The sequence below is a fragment of the Melozone crissalis genome, unplaced genomic scaffold (genome assembly GCF_028551555.1).
Source record: "Melozone crissalis strain CALT ecotype California unplaced genomic scaffold, PUWL_Pcris_2 ptg000006l_1, whole genome shotgun sequence".
NCBI classification, from domain to species: domain Eukaryota; kingdom Metazoa; phylum Chordata; class Aves; order Passeriformes; family Passerellidae; genus Melozone; species Melozone crissalis.
In genome coordinates, this window is record NW_026535784.1 from 45,866,488 (window position 1) to 45,891,262 (window position 24,775).

A 24,775-nucleotide genomic window follows, 5' to 3' on the forward strand; every position below is an offset into this window, starting at 1 on the left:
TTATTCACTTATAAAGACATTCTACCTCCAAACAGAGTTAAGCCAAATTCTCTCACAGGCAGTTCTGGAAGAAAAACAATGACTGAGTGAAAATGCATGCAAAGATCTACAGTAGTTAGGTAACTAATATATCTGTCCTGACTCTGTAACATTCCCTCATAACATGGATGCTGTATGTGTGTTGTGTGAAAAGCAGTTGGGAATCTCACTAAATCCCCAAATGATTTTTTGCTGTCAAGTCTGCATTCAAATGCACATTTACAATTATGTCTCTCAATGCATGTGCATGTAGAAAGAAGTATATTTAAACACATACACTCAGATCCCAAAAGATTCTAGAGGTAAAGGCAGGCTTAAAATAAAACAAAATAATACCAGGATGAAATAGTTCTAAACAACAACAAAAAAGGTAATAAATATTCAGTGAGATATATGGCATTATTATAAAGTGCTCTACTAAAATCTCACTTATTAAAATAACGATAAAAATTATGTTCCTTTTAATTGATTTATATAATTTGGTAAAGCCATTAAATATTTATTATCTATCAGTGACTCTATGCTTCCTTTAAAATTTTTAACAAATAGATAAAAGCAGAAATTAAAAGGCAAAGCAGCTAAATGAAGCAGTTCTATTGGAGCCTTTCAGGCTTTTGTCCTCAAATTCATTAACAACTGCAAAATTTCAAACCCTAGAGCATATGGATTAAAAATAAAATTCCAATTAAAATTATGAGGTTAAAAAAAATTTAACTGGATTTTAAGGACAATGACAAACTGAGAAGTTTTTATCCCACGTTAAAATTGCAAGGTTTGAATCACAAAAATTATGGAACGCCTTTCCCTGTGCATTTCCCCCTCTTTCCTCACACATGTGCAATAAAGCTCCACTGAAACCTAGTCCATAGGTCTCATTTCTCCACATTCCACTTAATTTTAAAAGCAACCTGGATTATATGTTACTGTGTCTTGTCCAGTCTCCTTCCACCCTTCTGTTTTTCAGCCAAACTCACAAAAGGGTAGATCTACAAGAGCGTAAACATTTTAAACAGCTTTATACCGTACCACCAAATTTCTTATTTACCAACATTCACCAAATTTCTTCTGTACCACTGGAAGTTAAAAAAGAAACGTGGTAATATTGAATAAAAACAGCTTCAGGAAATAAAGTGAAACAGCCTCACAAAGTGAACCTGTCTCACTGAATTAATAAAAACCCAAATATTTTTTCATATTTCAGTACAGCAATTTTGGTTTTCTTTCCTCCTCTTTTGCTGATGCTCCTCATTACAATTGCTTTACTCAACCATAGAAATTTTTTTTTTTACTTTTTTATCCACAGTTTTATGGATAAAACTATCCCTTTAATCAGTAAAAAAACCCACCCCACAACAGCAAAACCAGTAAATGGTTATTTTTAACATCTACTACTAGAAAGAGCACTAAAGACTAACAATTCAGCTCTGACAACCCAGTTGAATCAAACAGCATGTAAATTCAGTTTCCTTCAGGAATCTGCTCTGGTCCTGAGAGAGCCCCCTTCACTGTTGTGCAATTCTGCAGAAGCAAATTCACCCTGTGCAGAGGAGCACACCTCCTCCCTGGCTGCCTGCAATTGCTCCAATTAAACCAGTTAAACCCTAATTTGAGGCTAAGGGGGACTGAGCTGGTGCACTGCTCTTGCACTGCCTCTCTGTGTGGATGCAAAATTCCTATCAAGCCACAGAATCAGCTGATCTGGCAAGCGGCAAATGCATAACGACAGCATTGTCTCTCTGCTCCCTTGCAAGATCTGAGAGGTACTGAGCTGCTTAAACCAATGGAATATCAATATACATTCCCTACATCTGGAAGAAAAGTGAAAAATAAATCCTTAACTAATAAAAATCCTAACAGCTGAGCAAGAAAGTTCAGTTTTCAGTACACTACCTGGCACATCACCAAAATACATATTCATGAGCTACATGGTAAAGAATGTACTGAGAAAAAACCAATGTCCTCAGCTGCACTTCAGCAGCTTCCCTCATTCAACACCAGAATCTCACATTCTGGATTCAAAACGTTGTTATCTGCAGATTCAGCACAATTTCCCCTTCACAAGGCACTTAAAGCTACCTAAAACCTGAACTGCAAACACAAGAGTTGAAATCCCTGCTCCCTTAAGATTTGATCTGACATTTTCATTCTATCAAACACACTCTCAGCAGCAAGGGATTTTGGCTAGTGTTCTAGTAGTACATGAGTTACACAAAAGTATCCCATTTATGTTTTAAGTGGCATCTTCTAAATATTCTTTTTTACCAGCATAGCCACTTAAATGCTTTGTAAAAACCTCTGTCTCTTGCAAACCCATCAGAAATTCAAGTGCAAAGGCACAGCTACATCTAATTGTGTAGGAAACTTTCTGAATACAAATATCAGTTAAAAAAAAAAAAGTTTTGGAACTATGTATTTAGTGTAATCTTATCTTTACTTTGAGTTCTTTTTAATGGAGTTGAGCTGCAGTACTTCTGGACACACTTTAAAAACATCGCTGAAATAAAGTGATTGGGATTGCTGAATCCAAACTCCTTTTATTTCTTGAATAGCAGCAAGACTGAGACCTCTAATATCAGGTATTTACTTTTATAGATGCTTCACTTCTCATAATTAAACAGAGATAAATGAGGTCATAAAATCATGAAATACAATAATGTGTGAAGCACAGAGATAAAGACACTCTAATTGTTTGGCTTGGGTGCAATTCCTGATACCTTTCTTTTTATGAAGCAAAATCATAAATGATAAACACTCTGAAAAATTAGTGTACAATCCTTTCTGCAAGTTTCCAATCACTTTTACATTTTAGAAAAATTTGGTATAAATAATTTTAACCAATTATTGAACATGGACATTTTACCCTTTCTGCTCAGTACATTTGTTACACAAGACAAACTCCAAGTTTCAGATGTTGATGGAGTGGGCGTGTTTCTTGCACAGTGGCTTGTCCTTCTTGGAGAAGAAAGTCTGGCCCTCCAAACTGTCACTACATACCTGAAATGGGGTAAGAAACAAAAGAACACCCTATTCAGATGGATTAATTACATCGTAACCATCCAGAATGCCAAATCATGGTATTGTTCTATGCACAAATATATTCAAAGAGTAAGAGTTACATAAAAAGAGGATCCCTAAAAGAAAAGGTAATACTAGTGGTTGGTATAAGCATAACTTTTCATTAGACAAGAGATGCTTAAGTGGTCGCAGAGATAGATTTAGAATTTAAGAAAAGAAAACCCAATCATTAATACTGGGGCTTCTCTTTAAGGTTTTTTTTTGGCCATACAATATTAGCAAGTAATACCTTGGCTACAGTGTCCTTATGTCAAAAGCACTCTTACTACTTTGGAAACACAGCTCAGTCCCTTAGAACCTTCAACACTTACTCCAAGGAAGTAAATGCTGAGGGTTAAATGCTGGGACACAGGGCTGCAATCCAGGACACCTTCGCTCACACCCGTGCCAAAGGCTCACAACAGCAACACACCTTCCAAATAACTAGGAAAGCACTCTTTGTTTGGGCTCAGGGGATTGAGGGAGGTTAGAGCTGTTAGCTCCCACATGGGTCAGGCTAGCACTGCTGCCAGGGTTGTTTGAAAGCAGACCAGCTTCACTTACGGAGCATACAAAGCAGGTGTCATGCCAAGTGTGGCCCAGGGCTTCAAGAAACCTGTCTCCAGCTTCAATGGGGAATTCACAGCCACGGCACATGGTACCAAAGAGGGCATAGTAATCTGCAAAGAGATACAAACAGCTTTTAAAGCATATGCAGAAAAGTAGGACTGACCCCTCGAGATCTTTGCTCTTTCATTGGCAATAGATTTGAACTTGCAGAAGTTTATTAGACTGAGTATACTGAATAAAGAGCTCCTAGATCAAAAGCCTGGGATGTTGACTTCTTGCTAATTCAGTTCTCTTCCTCTTCCTTTCAAGTGGGCAATGCTTCCATCTTCCTGGTGTTTCATTTCCTTGAGCTCAACAGAGGGCTGGAGTGGGGGAAATGCAGTCCTAGAGAGCACCCACGTGAACTCTACATGTTCCTTACATTCTCTCCAACTCTGCTTTGAAACCACTCCCCAGCTGTTCACACTACAGACCTTCTCAGAGAGTAATGAACTCTGACCTACAGTCTGGTACAATTTTTGCCCCAGACGGCACCACTCAAAACCATGTAATCATTAGCCTTCTGTCCTAATTAGAGTCCAGAAATTTGGATCAAGTCAGAAAGTATAGTCACTAAAGTATATTACATAACTTTTAAAAAAACCAACAAAACAAACCAACAAACCCTTCCTATTCATTACTATGAAGAAGCTTCTCCAGCAATCTCAGGGAGCAGGGACTAAAACAAATGGCATTGAACCATTCATTTTCCTTTGCCCAAGTTGTCTGGTCTTTTTCACTTATATCAACTTTCAAACACCCCATTCTAGGAAGCAAATGTTTTATTCCTGCAGAGATAGCAGTGGCATTAGTGCTATAACATGAGAGAGTGTGGGACCCTCACACTACCATGGCAAACACGTCATGCAACATTCATGTCTTCATAAGATGAACTACAGTCAAAGTGTTACTACCATAGTAACACTGCCTCTGACAGGGAAATTAGATGCCAGGGGTCATTTTCAAAGGAGAATTATAAGGATGGGAAGCTGTATAGAAGGGGATTTTGTTTCTCACCTAGACTGTACACATCTGCTGAAGCTCTAATGCTTACTGCAGCAGAGCCCAGAGAGGACCACCAGATGTGCCAAGCCCAAGAGAAAAGTCCTGGTTTTGTTTCCTAAGATAGTGTTTTGTGTGATGACCTCCCTGAAAATGAATCATCATAGGAGACATCTCAACAGGATGGGGAACACAAGTGCTCTGGAATAGCAAAGCCCTTGACAGCTGTCGGTGGCAAGCAACTGCTTTACTGATCACCTCCATTAATCCATGCTACTGGAATTAATTTTTAAGTGTTTAAAATGAATGACAAATAAAAACATGAAATGGTAGGACAGACCTGTGCAAAACCCCTGAAGGGAACAGTCTCATGACTGTACTCTTTCAGCTCTTTACATTTGTGGTCATACAGAATCTTACTGATATTTTCCTGGTGCCAGCAGTTAAAACCTTTTGTTAGTTGGCCTGTGGTTGTGTTGATAAGTTTATTGGCTTTTCTTCTGAAGAAAGGGCAGTAGATAAGGCAGAATGAAGGGCATCAGCTTTCTTTTGCCTGCTTGAATTGCGATACCACAGAAACCTTCCAAGGCAGACTTCTTACACAGTCACATATCAGCACTTCCTGCACACAGCATTTTCAAAATTAGCTACTAACCCCGCACTTAAAAAATGTTCAAAATTGTAGATATCCAGACTTTTAATTTTAGCCTCAACATCTAAACCCAGAACATTCTGCAGATTAGTCCCACTTTAATACTAATAGCTGATGCTGTTATAATTTCAAATACAGATTTAAAATTAGAACTCTCCTTTGCACTAGGAAGAAGGAAAGTTGGCAGTGACATTTACTCCTTATTTCTTTAAAATTAGTCAGAGACTCATAACTCCAGCTGGACTGAAAGTCTTTGAAAAATTAATATAACTCAAATTAACATCTAGTTAGTGAGCCAGAGCCATTACAAAGTATCACTGCCAATAACACATCACAGATTGTGTCTGCATTAACTTGCACTAGAAACTTTTTATCTCAGAAATAAACTTTGCAAGAAGTGTAGTATACTTGACATCTTACCACAGTTTTTCCCGCTCACAGTATAGAAAAAGGCACATTTTGCACAGGAATTGTAACAGTAGCACAAATCAATGCACTGCACGACATGTGGGTCATTTGGTGGCAGGAACAAGAATTGAACCTTAAGAGAAAAAATCCTGTCATGAGCTTTCCACCCAAAGAGGAGTTATTGATTCCTCCAGTACTATTTTTGAATCATCAAATGGTTTCAGGATTAGGGGTTTCACATGGCTTCAGGATGAAATTTCACCGTGCTGTCACTCTGGAGGATGCCACTCATATACCCGTTTCCTCTGCTGCTCCACAAATTCAATAGGAGCAACACCCTACCCTACATTTGTCACCAAGTTAGCAATAACCTACTGTGTCCTTTTGTATCAGCCAACATCTCATTAAAGCAGCTCTTACAAGAGAAATTTTGGATAAACTGGCCTACTTCCCTCATGCTTACAGTACCTAGCACTCTCCCTGGCACGCACTGTGAACAACTCTGGGATCAGCTCAAAAGGAAATCTAAGAGGTCATTAGGATTTCATGCTAAATCTTTTCTAGCCAATCCACTTCTACAAACTGCAACGTTCCTAAGAGTGGAAGTAACAAGGGTCCAACTGACAGCTCCAACACAGCATGCACTGTGAAAACAGATAATTTTGATACAATTTTGTCTCTTTTCCATTTTGTGGGAATTCTTTTACAAATTGCTTATTTCTTTCCTAGCTCAGAAGGGTACATGGAAAGTTTTAAGCTAACTAGAAAACCAACTTAAATAAACACTGTTCAAACTGATAATAATAGGTTGGCAAGAGGCTCAGCATGGCCTGGCAATGTCCACTCACAGCCCATAAAGCCACCTGTATCCTGGGCTACACCACAAGAGGAGTGGCCAGCAGGCAAGGGAAGGATTCTGAACCATCTACTTCACTGGAAGTCCTGCACCCAGCTATAGGGCTCCCAAGATAGGATGGGTGTGGACCTGCTGAAGCAAGTCCAGAGAAGGTGACACAGATGCTCAGAGGAATGGAGCACTTCTCCTTTGAGGAAATGCTCAAAGAATTGTGGTTGCTCAGCCCAGGAGAAGGCTCCAGGCAGACCTTACAGAACCTTCCAGTACCAGAAGGGGGCCTAGAGGAAAGCTGTAGAGGGACATTTTATAAGGACAAGTAGTGATAGGACAAGGGGGAATAGCTTTAAGCTGAAAGAGTACATTTATATTGGATAATAGGAAGACATTTAGACATTTTTTTACTGTGAGGGTGGTGAGGCACTAGAACAGGTTGCCCAGAGCAGCTATGGATTCCTTGTTCCTGGAGATGTTCAAGGCCAGCTGGATGGGGCTTTGAGCAGCATGCTCTAGTGGGAGGTGTTGGCAGAGGGGTTGGAACCAGATGATCTTTAAGGTCCCTTCCAACCCAAACTACTTTATGGTTTCATAAAAAATGTTATGATTAGTTGGAAGTGCTAAAAACTAAACCAGAAATGCTCTGAACTTCTAGGCCACATTGTTCATGTAATATTGCTCATCAGGCTTTCAAGCGCTCTAATTGAATCACTGTATTTCTCCCCTGACAGTTTTTTATCCTTGATCCTGCAAAAAACTATCTGGACAGACTGTTTACTCTTGGAAGCCCCTCAGGCTGTGAAAAAGGCTATTCAGAGAAAACCACATTACTCCATTGGCATTTGCTTGTGTTTGGTAAGTAAGCAGATTCACATAAATTCAGATTACTTTAAAGCCAACCAGAAAGTCACCTTAAAACTAACACTTTGATGTATCACTGATACACCAGCTGAGGACTTAACAGGAATAAGTAAAAATCAGTGACAAGAAGCCTGCTGCTGCTGAAGCTGATGAAGGAATCTTCACCAACTCCTCCTGCTGCAAACTAAAGGGTCTACAGCAGCAGTTATTGCTTTGAATTGACATATCAAAGTTACATGAAATTGCTGGGGTGCTTCTAATGTGTAGCTTGAGAAAAGGGAATTATTTTTTTTCCCAACCTTACTGAGCTCTGCTTTCCTGCACAGCTGCAGTAAACTTTGGTTGTGTTGCTTCTTACCCGTCTCACAGTAGGGATCACCATCTTCTAAGTGAAAAACATTATTGCGGATGGGGTTATGACAGGCCACACACACGAAGCAGGAAACGTGCCAAGTTTGTTTCAAAGCATTTATTACTTCCTGTGGGGATTAGAAAAAGTGTTAGGAACATATTATTTTGATGTGATGACTAGAACTGTGGTAGCCATGCCTCCACACTTGATTCATTTCAAGAATACTTCGTTTCCTGCTGCTACTTTGAAAATGGGTTGTGCACACAAGTTCTGTGATATTAAACTTAATGAGGTGCTTTATTTATGGTACATCTCCTTATTTTTCATGAGCAATCCTTTGGGGTCTTTGGAAGGTTTGACACAGAGTTGGGCATATTTTAAAAACTCATTTGTTCAAATTCTTAATTTTAATCAGGATCTCACCCATAATGGGCCCCTGAAATAAGAAAAGCAGCATCTCTCCCTTCTCTTGAAGTCAGTGAAGAGTTAATCAGAAGATATTACAAAGAAAATTATGACTGCTCTGTGCTGTTTTGGAAGATGTTATAGTGCCAAATATGACTTGAGAATTGTGCTGCCAGAGCCCTGCATGACCCCAGTTAGACAAGAATGCAGACACATTGCTGTCTGCAGCGAAACAGCAGCCGATCAGCTGGCAGGCTCAAATGAACAATATCAGAAACCAGTAGGAGAATGCATCTTTCCATCTACATTAGCACTGGGAATATTTCAGCACTTCTCATCTAGCAAGCAGTGTGTTCTTAATGCTCAGTTCACCTAAGGAGGATTTTTTCCTTTTACTTCCCTTCCTCACTTCCCATTCTGTAAAAAGCTGCCAATTAAAAGCAAGTTGCTCAGGAAAATTTGGTACTGAACAGCTTCACGAAAACAGGAGCTGAACTTAGGAGAGCCAAGGAGCCTACAGCACCTTCTCTCAAAGACATCGAAAAGGTTAAACATTAGAAGATCCAAAGGTGTATTTTGTATGTAATGAGAGTAGAAAAAGTGTGTCAAGAATATATTTGAAAGAATGAAGACTGGGCCAGGTAAAATGGAATTTCATAGCAAAGAAGCACTGAACACACTGATTATTGCTCCCACCAAAGAACAGGCCACTTGCTGGTCACTTACCCCAAGGATCTTCCTCTGGCACTTTGAACACTCAGGGGCAAAGAACTTCTCATAGCAGACCTCACAATACAGCATGCCTTTCTCTTCCACAAATCCTATGTATGCCATGGAGGTTTTGCAGTGGGCACAGTTAAACTCCTCTGGATGCCACGACTTTCCCAAAGCCACCAAGAAGGGTCCTCTGATTAGAAAGAATAGATATTGTCAGCAAAAGCACACGGGCTGGCTCCTGCAAAAGCTGTTAATAGATTTATCTGCAATAGCTCTGTGCCATTACTACACTGTTCACATGTGCATTGCTCCATCCCTCTTTACTCCTACAGGCCCTAAGAAAGCTCCAAGTGTTGACTGTATCCATCTCCATTGAACACTCTCCTAGAAATGCCTGCCCACAATAAACACTAATTCTTTTCACTTCACTGCATTTCAAAAATCTTATTTTAGAACTACATTAAATACAGTGCTGAAATGTCTGCCAGGAAAGTGAAGAAGAAGAATGTTTTCCATGTTCCCAATTCCATCTATTGCAAAGAGATATTTGACTCAGTGACACAATCAGCTCCCCTACAGTCTGCCTTTGTATTGAGACTACAAATATAAGTAGACTTGACCCCACTAGGAGCAGGTAACATCAGTTTCTTCTAAGACAAAAATTCAATCACTGTTCCTATCCAACAAGTTTTCTACAGGATAATCCATCCTAGCTATAGTAGGTTACTTTTTGTACTAAAATAGGTCCATTTTTTTCCCAAACACACAGCTTCCTCTATCATTTGCAAATGCAAAAAAACTATACTTTTAATACCATTTGTCTGGTTAATGCAATGCAGTTAATAAGAAAAGAAATTTATACATTTTTCAGTCAACAAAAAATTCTCAGTTTGTAACTCATGAATCCCAGGTATATATCATTGTCTCTATATTAATCTGAAAATATATTCAGAATGTTCATCTCTTTAGTGAACATATTTACTTTAAAGAGGTGCCTCCAAGGTCCTAACAACCCTCAACTTTCCAGAATTTAGGTTTCAGATGAACTTTGTGGTTCATCTCCCTCACCAGATTTCCTGTTTTTCCAACACACTAATAAAGATGTAATTCTTTCAAGTAGTGAAAAGTGAAAAGATGTAATTCTTACTGGTTTTTTTCTGATCTAATGCTGCACTTAAAAAAACCTGAAAAGTACTAATACGATCACCTGCTGCTAAACATTTTTTTGGAAATCAAGTAAGGTACAAGAACATTTTTGTGTAAGATTTTCATATGAATAAAGGAACAACAATAAAGAAAAAAACACCAAACAAACAAGAAAAAAACCCAAAACCACCCCCCTGCCCCAATTCACCTTGAAATTTGCTTTTGTTGACTCTAAAATGGAAATATAAGTGGGCTGAGGACAGAGGGCAATTTCATCAAGGATAGAGTGTAAAGACTGTAATTTCTCTTCTACATTTTCTCTGGCAATGCTACGTATTTTCAGCAGGACGAGAAGTCCGAGACAAGGGACTCAAACAGACTTAGGACAGCCTCAAAGATTTAGGATAACTCAGAGACCTTGTAAGATGATGAACATACTTAGTCTGGGCCAGTTTCTTTTATTCACCCCTGTTTATTGGAGGGAACAGAGTGGAAAAGGGCTCCTGAAGAGAAGCTTTAAGGCGGGAGCTGGGGCTGAGTGCAGCTCTCCAGCCCCTCTCCCAGCGGATGCCTGAGCAGTGCAAACACTGACCTAACCCGATACCCTCCCACTGCTCGACAAGCACCTTTTTACATCAATGCCCTCTCAGTTATGTACTGATCAAACAATACAAGCCCTTATGCACAACAAAGTGCCCTCAAAGCGCCGTGTCAGCTCAGGCTAATTTAACAGCTTCATTAACACAGGGCTGACACTAAAGACACTCTCCTGGCTCCAGGTAGGATTGAGTTTCTGGCCATCTGCACTGAAATGACAGGCTCGGCTCTGCAATGGGAAGCAGGCATGCCAGCAACAGGAGGGGAAGGAATTTTTACATCTGCTGCATTTAGCTCTCCAGAGTTTACAGCCCTGACATGTTGAGGTCAGCCACTCAGGACAGTGCTCAGGAGTGCAGACGGACCAGGAACAGCCTGAGAGCACACCTATGGAGCTCCTCTCCCAAAGCCCCCAGACAGCTGGGGCTGTGCCCTGCACAATGTCTGCGAGGTGTTCCATTAGTGCACTGGCTCCCTGTGCACACATGTCCAGAGGAACACTTTCTAAACACAATTTTACTTTCAATCAGGCCGCAGTTTAAACATGTCAAGCTGATACTGTGGCTTAATGATTCACGCAACTTAAAAGCTGTCCAAAGCACATGGAAGAAAAAAAAAAAAGAAGAAGAAGAAGAAAAAAAAATACCTGCCATGTAAAATACACTAAAACATGATATTCAGAACTTGGAGGTGTTCCCAGTCTCTGCATAATTTTGCCATCAAAATGATAGCTTCCAGTAATGAAAGGTATTTATTTCCTCCATTAACTTGAAAAGGACTTTAAAGCCCCAATTTGAGTAAGGGGCAGGATGCCCACTCTCACGCAATGGGACAGAAGTAGCTAGGGGGATGCAAAGGTAGGAAGATGGCTGTAGATTCTTCATCCTTCTTTTCTTCACCATTTAATACCAAAACCAATAAAAATCCCACATGCCTCCATCAACTAGAACATATTTGTAAAAGCAGGGCTAAAAACCCATGTTCCTACTGTCCAAATGGGATATGGGATGACCCAACCGGCAACAGCTGGCCATGAATGTGCCTCTACCCCAGGCTACTCTGACATTCTGAGCATTTCTGAACAAATTTCTGGCATCACCACCTAGACCACGTGAATGGAACTCAGATGAAAACAAACTAGTCATTTATTTATTATTTTTTGGAACGAGATTCTGATTGATTTACAAGAGTATTTGCAGAATCCAATATTCTAAAGGTACATGATTTTAGTAGTCACCTCAGACATCTGGGTTCTGCATGTAACAATGGTACTGAGGCAAATTGAAAGGAGAAGTGAGCAACATGAAGGAAACATAAGTGCAATTTCAATTACCTAATGGTCATAACTGAATATAACCTCATCAGTATGATCGAGATGTATTTTATTAGTATGCCAGTAATTTAGTTTCTCATGTCGCTTGTATTATGATAGTAAGTCAGAACTGAAATTTGGTGGTAGAGAGATCAAAAAGGCTTTCCACATCTGCTAGGAAGGCCAATCAGTTCACAGTTAACCATACAGCAGTTCTACATTCTTGGAAGTTTCTTCTCCTCCTCCCCTGAAAATGCCACAGTATACAATTTGTGTACAGGAGATGCTGAAGGGAAGCACCATTTGTACTTTTTCCTTGGTGCTTTTTGCCTTTAAAAACAATTAAGATTTATGAAAAGGTGACAAAGCCAAGTCATCATTCACAGCTGCCATGCCAAAGGGTATGTTCTCAATGGCAATCCAGAGAAAACACATTTGGACTTCAAAGAAAGAGCCAACTCTGCAGTGCAGAACTTGGTAAGGCTGTCTGGGAACCAGAAGTCTTCATCAGGAAATGCCAGAAGTCTGCCAGACCGTCACAGCAAGCAGATCAAGAGAAATTTAGTTTGCCTCCAGCTTTGATTCTTTTAGACACGGAAAGAAAAGCTTACTTAATGAAGCTTTGGAAAAAACTGGAACCTTCAGACAATCACTGTGTGAATAATTGAAGATATATTAAAAAGTTATAAGGTATCTCTAAGAAAGGTTTTGGCTCATCCAGCCATGGTTATTCTATGCCTGAGTGTAAAGTAACCAACTCCAGAATGCATTTTGGCTTCAAAACAGATGTACAATGCAATGCCATTTGATCCTCCTCCTACCTTTTCATAGGTAAAGCTACCACTGAGGGCATGAAGTGTAATTATGCTAAAACTTGAACTCAAAATGCCATTGCAGTCTCCCACATCCACTGTATGCTGTGAACATGAGGCATATTTGGCATTGATTAATGCACATCAACTCATCTCGGAACACTTGCTTTTAATAATTGAGCAGGCATTTAACATATGAAGAAATATAAGGATTTAAACACCAACAGCAAATTACAAAGAAGTCAGATGTGGGTACCAATTACTATTCATGAAAAGGTGTCGCTTACAAGAGGTGACAATGGCTTAAGCACAGTCAAGTGGGGCCTCTGCAGTTTGCCCTCACTATCCACTAAAGAGTAAATGCTGCTCCACAGACCAACAGACTGCCCTACTTGGAGGGCAGCAGCTCATCCCTTTTTTGTGATCAAAATGGGGGAGTGGGGAGCAGCAGAAAGTGATTTAAGGGCCAAGAGGAGAGGGGATCTGCTCAGGACTAAGACCCCACAGCACAGAGCACCAGCACTCCCTGATAAACCACGACTGCTGTAAAAGGCAAGGAAGCCTATTGTATGAAAGATGCAGCATATAGTGCAATTTGTCTTTGGTTTAAAACTAAAATAACAGCACAAAAAAACAAAATGAGTAGTTTCTTGCATGTTATTTACTGGACACAAATCTAAATCCCAGAGAACAAAAAGGGTAGAGTACTAAAGACAGACAGAATTATTATATGAGCCAAACTGTTCAAGGAATCAGATGAATCTCACCCCAAGAATAAATATCCTTTTTCTGATATTAATCTTTGATTTTTCAATGAAGTAAAAAAATTAGATTAAGATGCATAAGGTGCACTTGTGTTGGGAATGTGTATAAGTATTTTCTATTGCTTCATGGGGGTTAGGTTCATGTATTTTTATTTTATTTCCTTGATGTATCCAGTGGAAGTAGGAATAACTTTTCCAAAACATCACAGATCCATTAGTAAAGAGTCTTGTAAAATTAACCCTGAACTGGTAGTGACCGACCACAACAGAAATCTCAGGGAAGCAAACTAGCTGGACTCAGTTCACTCCTAAAGACCAAGTGATCGCATTGGCTGGTTCTGATGAATCCAAGCCAGGGCTCAAGAGGCTACAAAAACCCATGGTGGAAAGGCTGATTTCTATTATAATGAATGAAAATTAGACAGCTCATGGAGTTCCTCATTTTTCAGAACTTTCCAATCAATAAAAATCTCTTTCTTTAATCTTAGTGAAACATAATGCAGGCTCTCTTATTTTGTCCACTGAAAACATGGGATATAGATAAATAAATATAAAATTACTATTAAAAAAAAATTACTTTCCCCTTATGGTTTAACAATACAAATGACTGAATAAGCAAGAAGAAAACCCTTTGGAAGAATGCATTTTTTTCAATAATCCTACGACATTTCCATTTTAGGGAAAATAAAATGCAAGGTGGATGAAAACGAGGATGATTTGCACATTGGCAGTACAAGCAATTACAACTCCCTGAATGAGACAATGATGACTAATTGTCAGAAATCACTGACTGAACAATGCAATCCAGATTCAATTCTTCTTCCATACAAAATCCTGGCTAATGGTAGCATATCTTATGGGATCAGCAGAACTTATTTAACTTAATCTCTATTGGCAAACTTGTGTTTGTGTTGTACCCGTGTCATACAAGTCAAGGACAATAGCTACCATAATGTCCAAAGGCCAGGGAGCCCATCAGAGAACTTGAAATACAGCAATACAGTAAATTATTATCAATCCAGTCCTAGTAATCGTTAAAATATCACTTGCTTTTTTTCTATGGATGTTTCTATGAGAAACTAAACTGTAGTTTCTCAGTTAGAAACTACACTTTCGAAATCAACATTAGTCTTTCTAAGGCTATGCTCTCTGTTTGGTTTCCAACGAGCTAATAGTCCCAATTCTATTGCAATGGGTGAAATGAAAACTAATTTGCTTACTTTTCTTTGATCTTACATTTACTCCATTCCATCCAGCTTTCTGGTTCTCTGTAAAATGGACTGTAGGACTGTGATTGTGAGCAGTTGACAGTATTTTTCCTCCAAAGCAGTTTCATTCTCAGTTTTATTAGATAAACCACACATGAAAACAGTGTTCTGCATTAACCAAAATGAAGCCTTAAACAACACTTGTGACCAAAGAATCAAAACCCGATTGCAAAAAGCAAAACAAAGCTCTGCTGTGAGAGAGGCTGCAGGATGAACAGAATCTTAGAATGATTTAGGTTGGAAAAGACCTGTAAGTTCATGCAGTACAACTGTTCATTCAGCACTGCCAAGTCCACCACTGGGCCATGTTCCTAAGTGCCACATCTACACATCTTTTAAACACCTCCAGGACAGTGACTCTAAGACCTCCCTGAGCAGCCTGTTCGAGTGCTGGACAACCCTATTGGTGAAAAAAAATTTCCTACTGTCCAATCTAAACTTCCCCTCACATCTTGTGGCTATGTCCTATCACATGAGAAACATTATTTCCATGATGATAAAAGAATGATAAAAAGTACTATTGACTGCTGACCTGACTATAAACCTGTTGACTCCTTTGGACCAACCTCTAGATCACTGCAAGCTCCTTTCAGGCAGCTGTAGAGAGGGGTAAGGTCCTCCCTGAGCCTTCTTTTCTCCAGGCTGAACACCCCCAGCTCCCTCAGCTGCTCCTCACAGGATTTGTGCTGCAGACCCTGCCCCAGCTCTGTTGCCCTTCTCTGGACATGCTCCAGCACCTCAATGTCCTTCTTGCAGTGAGCTGCCCAGAACTGGACACAGGATTTGAGGTGTGGTCTCCAGTGCTGAGTACAGGCGGACAATCAGTGCCCTGGTCCTGCTGGCCACACTGTTGCTGATACAGGCCAGGATGCCACTGGCCTTCTTGGCCACCTGGGCATGCTGATGGTTCATGTTCAGCTGCTGCTGATCAGCATCCCCAGCTCATTTTTGGCCAGGCAGCTTTCCAGCTACTCTGTCCAAGCCTGTAGTGATGCTTGGGGTTGTTGTGACCCAAATGAAAGACACAGGGCTTTGCTTTACTGAACCTCATAAAACTGACCTCAGCTCATTGATCCAGTCTGTCCAGATCCCTCCGCAGGGCCTTCCCACGTTCCAACAGAGCAACACTCCTGCCCAACGCAGTCACCTGCAAGTGTGACTCTGTGTGTCCTTGGTCCCAGTCTGAACCATTAAGATATTAAGCTGCACATGCTCCAATACTGAGCCTGGGGAGAAACCCTGGTGGCCAGTGGCCAGCTGGATTTCACTCATTCATGCCCACTCTCTGGGCCTGGCCAGAGAGGCAGTTCTACACTCCCCAAAAGTGCCCCAGCAAGCAATCCCCACCTGATGACCTGGTTGCAGTGTGCACACATGGGAGTGCGCTTCCCCGCTGGAATATGCTCCGCCCGCTGAACCAGCGTGTCCTGCTCATTCAGCTGAGGTGTTGGTGCAGCTTTTTCACTTGAGGCAGTTGTTCCAGGTGACTTAATACTGTTTGATGTCCATCCACTGACAGGCGCTGGGGAAAGAATGCCAAAAGCTTTTAGAGGCCCATCTTTTAGTACCAAGTAAATGAACTTGAAACACAAGCAACCAACAGCATTTGCCTAACATCATTATCCAGTGTATACTTGCCTCCTTAAAGGAACATATTAAAAAGCACTCATTTTCCCCTCCTCCCCCAATAAGTTCCCAAGAAAGTCCTACCTACTTTATGAAATGTCTGTGAAATAACACAGAATGGTTTTGGCTAACTTAAGAGAGGTAGTGGACAAATTTTAACATGTTGAAGAAGTTAGGTAAAAGAATATACAATCTGTGAAGGCATTTTTTTGTTTTAGATACAAAAGCTGAAGCCAAGAACATCAGTATATGAATAGAGGCAGGAGAAAATGACATACCTACTCAAAAAATTCCACAGTGAGTGCAATAGATCATACATCATTACTAACATGTTAAACAAGAACATGCATTCAATACAACATGTGTAGGAATTTAAACTAGAGTACTGCATAAGCAAAATTTGTTTCTACATTGAAATTAAACAGTGGTCTAGATCAGTGGATTCTGCCAATCTGAAGCACTCCAAAGGTCATGTTCACATCCTCCTTATAAAAGTATGACACAAATAAAACCTTGACATTTTCAGAAATGTATACGCTACACACTTCCATGTGTACTCAGGGTTTTAGAGCTGGAGAACAGACATAAGCTTTTATGGAGTTTGAGAAATGCATTTACAAAATGAAAGGCACAAATGATACTATTGTAAGGGTAGTGAAGAAACAAGCAGTCCTCTGCCTTTCTTTTCCCTCAATTGATATATGTACCTTGGTAACATACAAGCTACAGCAACATAGGTTTTATGGGAGCAGTTATTCCTGTCAAGAGGAGGTATCTTTCTTTTTCAAGTACATTATAAAAAAGTCCACACTTCCATAGCCTTTTGTTTGCAACCACAGGCAAAAGAAACCTAGAGTGTTTACTTGGTGCCCTGTCTTGAGTGCGGCTTTGCTAAAGCTTGTAAATCAAAGAATGAAATTAAGACTGGAGTGGAAATTCAGAGGCAAACAACCAAGCAATGACTGAGACACTGGACAGTGCAGGATGATGCTTCTGCTGCAAAGATGCAGCTCTCCAACACCAGAGTCAAGGCATTGGTATGAAGCTTTGCCAAAAATCTAGTTTGTGGTGCTGTTAACCTTTGTGCTATTTGTCCACTCTTGTTTTTCATATCTTCCAGGGAAAAAAAAAGAAAAATTGTTTCTCTTCATCTCCATTAATGCAATGCTGATCAGCCTCTGTCCTACAGAAATGCTGCAAGTACTTTTCAGGCATAACACTGCATTCCTTGCTGAAAGAGAAATGCCATACTAATTCACAGAGAAGACAGATTTAAGCAACACTGAGTCCACAGAAAATCCAACATAAAAGCCAATATTGTGCTATTTACAGAATATAGCTAAGCACTATACAGTTTAATCAAAACACTACCATGAACTTTAGCAACCCCCTCCTCTACTCACATCTGGGCTAACACATCTGGAAGAGAAATACTGTTTAACACGAATGCTTTTGTACTTGGTATTAACCTGCTGATATGGGCTCAATACCTGCTTTTGCTTACTCTTCCTGTGTATGAAGAAGAAATATACTCATATATATGAAGAAGAAATATACTCATATATCTTTTTTTTTCTGTTTAAGTGGTTGGTTTATGAAAATTTCTCATATCAGATAATTTCAAGACTGATACATTTTTGGATTCTTTTCAGAAACTGAAGTGGCAAAAAGTATAACAAATCATAAGGTTTGCTTGTTTTAGTTTTCTTTTTTCTTTTTTAAAACAAGACTATATTTAATGTATAATTAATGAATTTGCAATATCTTGAAATAACAGCATCTTTAGTTTTGAAACATTCAACATTCCTGAGCAGAAAAAATTTAGGGATAGGGGCACTTGATCTCGAACAAGTCACTCCGCTACTGTAGCTCACTTTAGATTATAAATGCCTGCTAAGCTGAAAACCTAGGAAGAGATAAAAATGAAAAAGGTGGCAGAACAGCTTTGAAGACATGAACAAAAGTGGTGTTGATTAATAGCACTTTCCTCCTCTGTCATCACACATGGTTTTTCAATTTTCAGATCCCATTTCATGAGAAGACAGGAATACACACTAAGCCCAAATCTGTTTGAAGACTGCTTTTGCCATAAATCAAACTGCAACACAGTTTCTAGTGTATTGCTAATTTCTGTTTGGGTTATCTGCTGAATCCCAAAACCCATTCAGACACATCAGCTGTCTCGTTTGCACTGTGTAGCTAAAAAAAGTGTTTCTGCTTGCTTAAGGGGGAGAAAAAAAAAAAGCACAAACATCACAATTGCTCCCTTTTCTTTGTTCTCATTACAGCTTTCATTACTGCTGTTTTTAAGAATGATGATTTTCTGAATACTATCTAACTTCAAAGTTACTACTGGCCAGGAGGAGAATTTGTCTATGTAAACCTTCTATACAAAGCTGTTAGATCAGTCATTTCTGATTATTTAATGCACTAAAAAGTGAGAGGAGGAGACAGTCCATCACATTATAACAAAACCTCTCTTTTAAGCAAAACATAACAGAAACCACACAAATTAATATTGTGTCAAGCAAGAGCTGTGACCTGAGCAACACCAGTCTGGGCATTTAGTGTTAAGGACACTCCCTGCCCATGCTCCTAATTTGTGCCCCCAGCATTCTCACAAGGATTTTCCTTCTCTTTACTGATAATCACATTAAGACCTTGTTGGTCTTGCACAGTCAAAAACCCACCAGTAAAGTACTGTAATATCCATACCTATATCAAATACCTTATTTGATATACTGACTTCTTTGTAAACCTTCTATAGTTCTCTAGATTTTTTTTTCACCATAGATCATTCTCCCTTCCTCACTGCTTCATTTGCACCTCAGCCTTTTATCTTCCTCATTTCCTTCTGAACACCAGCAGGAGGATAGCTTTTATTGGCCACTTCTGTCATTCCACAGGCCACAAACATACCTTTAACACTTCAGTAATTTCACCAAAGGTTCATTACTTCTACTGCAACTCACAGACCATTTTTTTGTTGGTGGTGACATTTTTGTTTAGTTGGTTTGCTTTTGATTTTAAAAAACCCCACTATTAATGCTCCACTTAAATCTGTATGAATTCTCAGTACTTCCCCCAACACTATTCCTTCTCTTGTAGCTAGAGAAATTCAAATATTAGGCCTCTTTTGTTGTTTAGATAATCACTGATATTTCCCATATATTCCTTTCACTTCAACAGCAAGTTTAACACTCCAGTGGACAAGATGTTTTTACTGCAGACAGGATGGGGATTCTCTGAGTTCACATCACTCCTTTCTCTTCCCTATTCCCTTGAAAATCTTTCAGATTGAAACTATGTTTAATTTAAAAACATCAGACCCAATCAGACCCAAAAAACTGATGCAGGTGTTTTTTTCTTGCAATGAGATGATTTTACCAGGGCACATGAGGAATGTCAAAGTAGGTACAAATCTTTACACCCAATCTAAGTGAAAACCTCTCAACTCTTAGCAACCTGTCTGAGCTCTCCTGTAGTTTGTGTTTTACACTTTGCTTTTTATATATTACACATATGATCAGCAGCTTTGTTCTCAAGGAATACTGGGGAGATAGATGCTCCATTATCCAAGATGTGTCAAGGCACATGCACATTTTTAATTGCAAATGGTGACTGATTAGTAATAGAAAAAGAAATCCCCCATATTTTCCTGTTGCCACCTCTGTTGCTTGAAAAGGGACAAAGGACAGCAACTTTGGTGGTTTGAAGATTTAAAACTAAAATCATAGAATCAATTGAAATAAATTCAATTAATAAATAAAATAAATAATTTATAAGAATTATACACTCAAGCAGGAGCTATTCTGACTTGAGTAACAGAGAGATTTGGGTTCTGTGCAAGTTATGAGAAGATGTCTATGACCAAATTTTGGAGTTTTCTAGGCTTCACTTCACTCTTTTTTAATTAAACATTGTAAAGCACTATTGATTTACACTGATGTATTGTCATTGCTTTTTTTTTTTTTTTCTTAAAAATAAAACCACTCTGTCCCTGACTATTAACTTTCTACTTTATTAGGTTTAGGTTTAGCAAACCCACAGTGTTTGCTTTCACTGAACTCCTTGGTATGGGCAGTTTAATATTTAACAATCTTTTAGGCAGGGTAAAGAGCTGCCTCTTTTTTTTTTCCTTTTTTTAAAAATCCCAGTGTGACTTTGCCCTTGTTAGTCTAACAATAGGTTGTTCCATCGCTGAGCACATGGATAACTGCAAACACTGCTGAAAGGTTTGGAAGACAAAGAGAGAAAGGCGGATACGCAGCGGTGCCAAAGTCACTTTGACAGAGGTTCTCTGGTGCGTAGCAACAATACAACAGCCTGGACTGTTTAACGCTCACTTAAACATAAGATCAGCCCTCATGTAATATCTATAAATAACAATGCTACTTGAAGCAGTGGGAGTGCCAGAACTTCATTTTAAAGTGCTCTAACTCAGTGATTTATACACTGTAATCAAACTACTGTATTATAAATGGAAAATATAAAGCTTAATACGTCCAATTTTCTGACTTTTAGTAATATATTTGTAGTGTAAGAAATCTTCCTGTTCCTTCCCTCAAAACCAAACAGATGGCCGGATGAAGCAATGTGTCTGAAAAGCTCTGCTGTCAGCTCACTGCTCTGGCTGCATGCAACACCCCATCCACTCCCAGGCCCGCACGAAATCACACAAGTTCAGCGCAGAATGCTACAGCACAAGCACAAGGTGAGAAAAAAACCATAACCTCAAAAAACTCCCCCAACAAACGCAAAGTTCAACCCCTGTATTCTGTAGCTGTTTCTTTTGTTTCTCATGAGGTCTTGGAAACACAGTCAGAGCGAAACTCCTTTTGCTGATAAAAGGCAGAACAGGATGAATTAAACCATTATCATGTCTTTAAATGCTGGGTGAAAGCTGTATGCACCCATGGAAAATCAAAACAGGTGTCACCTTGGCCCCATTTCAACAGCCCCTGCACTAGAGGGACTAGTTCCTGTGTTAGTAACCAGCCTTTCAACTGGAAAGGCTCCGGGTAAATTAGCTGTAAAGCATCTCAATTAAAATGAGTATGGTGGTTTTGGCTCGCTCAGCCTGTCTCCTTCTGATTTGTTACATCACATACCGTCACAAATTTGGCACAACTGGCGTTGCTTTTATCGAAAAAGCGACTCAAGAAGAAAGAGAAAACCAAGTCCTGTACTACAGTGTTGCATTTCTCTGCAGTGACTGTATGGAAACCCATTTGGTAGCTTTCTGCAGAAAAGATTTTACCCCCCTTGCTTTTAGTTCCTCTCCTGAACTCGACAGCTTGGCGATGCCTGCAGAGAGCATGTCTGTCCAGTCTCTTGTAAATTATCTGCCAGTTTCATGAAGCTGATGTTTAACACTGAATTCCAATAACTGCATTTACCAGAGGAATACTGGCTTTTCATTTGCTGAACAAATATTAGGTATAATTCTTGGATGCCCTACACCTGTGCATCTGAACAGGACACACCACTGCTCTGAGCTGGTGATAGCTAATGGAGAGGAACTGATCTGGTGAGTCAGTCTTTGAGAAGAAGTTACTTTTTAACAAATCAAAGACAATGAACATGGAATTTTGGAAGTCAGTGAATGTTCCCACTTGATGTGTGTGAAATAAGCGTAGAGCCAAAAAATCTCTGCATCTCTGTTTAAAGGAACACAAAGAAATATCCATCTGTCCAAGTACTGCAAATAATTCATTTAAGTGCCCAATCTAGTGCAATAGCACATGAATTTGGAAAAACCAAAACATAGGAAAATTGTCAAAGGTCATGTTTGTAACAGAAAAACTGAGTTTCTATTCAGCAGATCTTGTACTGAAGTACAGCAGGTCATTCTGTCTCTGAAAAGCAGGTGGCACATTTCTGCACCATTACTATGATCTGCCCCTTCTTAAAGATCAACATTCAAGTTTAGAAATACACTAATTTTTTCACTAACTCTACAGGAGTTAAAATTTCATACTGCCATCAAGTTAAGGTTAACATTTATAAATTACTCTGGTTTCACAATGGGTTTTGCTTGGCTAAGCGAATTCACATTAATTAACTTGTAAGAACAAACTCTTGTGGTTTGCTGTCACATGACAATATAATAACCTAGATTAGATGAAAAATTAATTACAGTCCATAAACCAGGATCAGAAAGGTTTTGTATTTTGACCTGTCAATCATAACATTTTTATGGAGAAGACTTTCTGCTTTCATAAATGGTGACTACATCATGGAGCAGCAACCTTTTGCAATCTTTTTTGGAGAAAAATGGTGGAACAGTTTTGGGACCTATTTTTAACAGAGGCCATACCAACAATGTAATAATTTGTCTTAACGAGTAGCAGTGTTAACCCAGTTTCTCCCCCATATTCAGACCTTGGCCCTCAATGGGCAAGTAGCTCCTTGAGTTCCTGTAATTAGTCCTGTCTTTAAATTCCTGTTCTACAAAGGAAATAAATTATTATGAGAGGGTCCTAAAAACAAAATTGCAGAACTTGGTGATCACTGTGATGGTTGCTTTTTTCATGCAGAAGTATTCCCAAAGCTATCAACTTAACTTACCCAGCCTGTATAGCTTGTAAGATCAACAAAATTGACATAAAGGCTGGTGTAATTACAAATGAAACACAGAAAAACAAAAGTGACAAGGAGGAAAACTGCTGCAGTCCATTCCTCTATGGTACTTAACCCCTTAAGGACTTACTGGCAGTACGAGTTTTTTGGGATAGTACAATGTATCTCAGTGCCTTCCTCCCTCTTCACAGCTCCATACTGTTTGCCTGATGGCCAAACTCCACATTTCAAATACAATTTTTATCCCATTTTCTCTACATAAATAAGTAGCAGAATAAGTAGCAAGGAAGGAAACAAAGACTCAAACTGCCAATAGAACACGATGTCAAGTCACGTCTAGGAACAGGCTTGTATTTTCTTTTGCTTTTAAAATTTTCATATTATTGTGAGAATGGAATATAAAAAAGAAAATGCAGAAAGAAAGCTATAGATAACTCCAGAGGAGGTAAATTCAAGGCTACCAAGTACACAAAAACAACTTCAAGGAAATAGCAGAATTTTTAAAACAAAATTTTCCATGGAGTACTTTTTATGTGCTTGCAGCCAGTTTCTAAGTGTGTTCCCTATGCTGAAGGGATCATGTGCTTAACACATGTGCTTGCTCAGGATTAGGCAACTGACAGTTGTGCATATTGCAAAATATGCTGACATTCCCTAGCAGCTCTGCTGGAAGGGGATTATATATCCCAGTGATACCAGGCTGAGAGAGACGCTGGGAATAAGGGAACCCCCACATCTGAGGAAAGGGTCACTTAAAACATCAGCTTTGAACCCTTCTACCACAAACCTTCCCCATCCCATTCCTCTAACTCAGCTGCAAAGCCCAGGAGGAACAAAGGGCATCGACTGCAGTGAAACTCCCCTTTCCAAGAAGCAAACCAGCCTTTCTGGCCATCAGCTGTATAACAGCTCCACACAGGCCCCCTGCCATCCCATGGGACCCCAGTGAGCCAGCGGGATGCTGCCTGCCCAGCTCCTGTACTGGGAGGCAAGGTGTGGGACTGGCAGTGCTGTGCCTGGCACACAGCCCCTACGGTCCCCATGCATCAGCAACTCACCCCCCAGCAACAAATTTCAAAAATGTCACGTAAGAGAAGGCAATTTAATGTGAGAAATGTAACACTGGAAGTCCTGACTGCTTCTGACCATCACCGATCCTGCTGCACTCTCCCTGAGAACAGTTTGTCTCCTGGACTGACTCCAGCTGGTGTAGCTGTGCTTAGCAGGCAATTACACCTTCTGAGATTGTCCTCAATTTGCCACGGGGCTATTCACTTCCTTTCAAGTTGCCGTGGAATGTCACGGCATGCTGACAAGCAGCTGTCATCTGTCACCCACGAGGTGGCTGCGTGGCACTGGTGAGTGAAAGCCATTCCTGGGCATGCACCGTGTCCTTGCCCAGGACTAGAAAGGGCTTTGGGGTTCCTTGGGGGCAAGCCATGCTATGTAATGTAGAGTCATAGTTATCAAATATAGAATAGCTCACTGCAATGTAGCCATGATGCTCTGGGTTGTTTCATTCTTTCAATTTAAAATAATCTTGTAAAAATCTTCTTCCTCTGTCAGATGAGTAGAGCTTCATAATGAAGCTCAACAAAAATGAAGTGAGAACTATTATAAATTCCAGTCTGCACATATAAACACAGTAACAGTATGTTTTTACTTGTTTCAACAATAGAAAAAAAATTGGAGATTATTGAGCTTCTTACCTGTGCCTTA

The 24,775-nt window shown here is 39.7% G+C and overlaps 1 protein-coding gene across 2 annotated transcripts in view; it reads right to left on the minus strand.

Moving 5' to 3' along the window:
- Window positions 1-282: 282 nt before the first annotated feature.
- PDLIM5 (PDZ and LIM domain 5) overlaps window positions 283-24,775 on the minus strand; it is a 125,321-nt gene continuing 100,828 nt past the window's right edge. For both annotated transcript variants that reach the window (XM_054295566.1, XM_054295565.1), the window contains exons 10-14: window positions 16,196-16,370; window positions 8,959-9,139; window positions 7,834-7,954; window positions 3,658-3,773; window positions 283-3,033 (exon numbers count right to left, since the gene is read on the minus strand). In XM_054295566.1, the coding sequence (XP_054151541.1) occupies window positions 2,944-3,033; window positions 3,658-3,773; window positions 7,834-7,954; window positions 8,959-9,139; window positions 16,196-16,370 (683 nt within the window). In that variant the 3' untranslated portion in view covers window positions 283-2,943. The remainder of the gene's footprint in view (window positions 3,034-3,657; window positions 3,774-7,833; window positions 7,955-8,958; window positions 9,140-16,195; window positions 16,371-24,775) is intronic.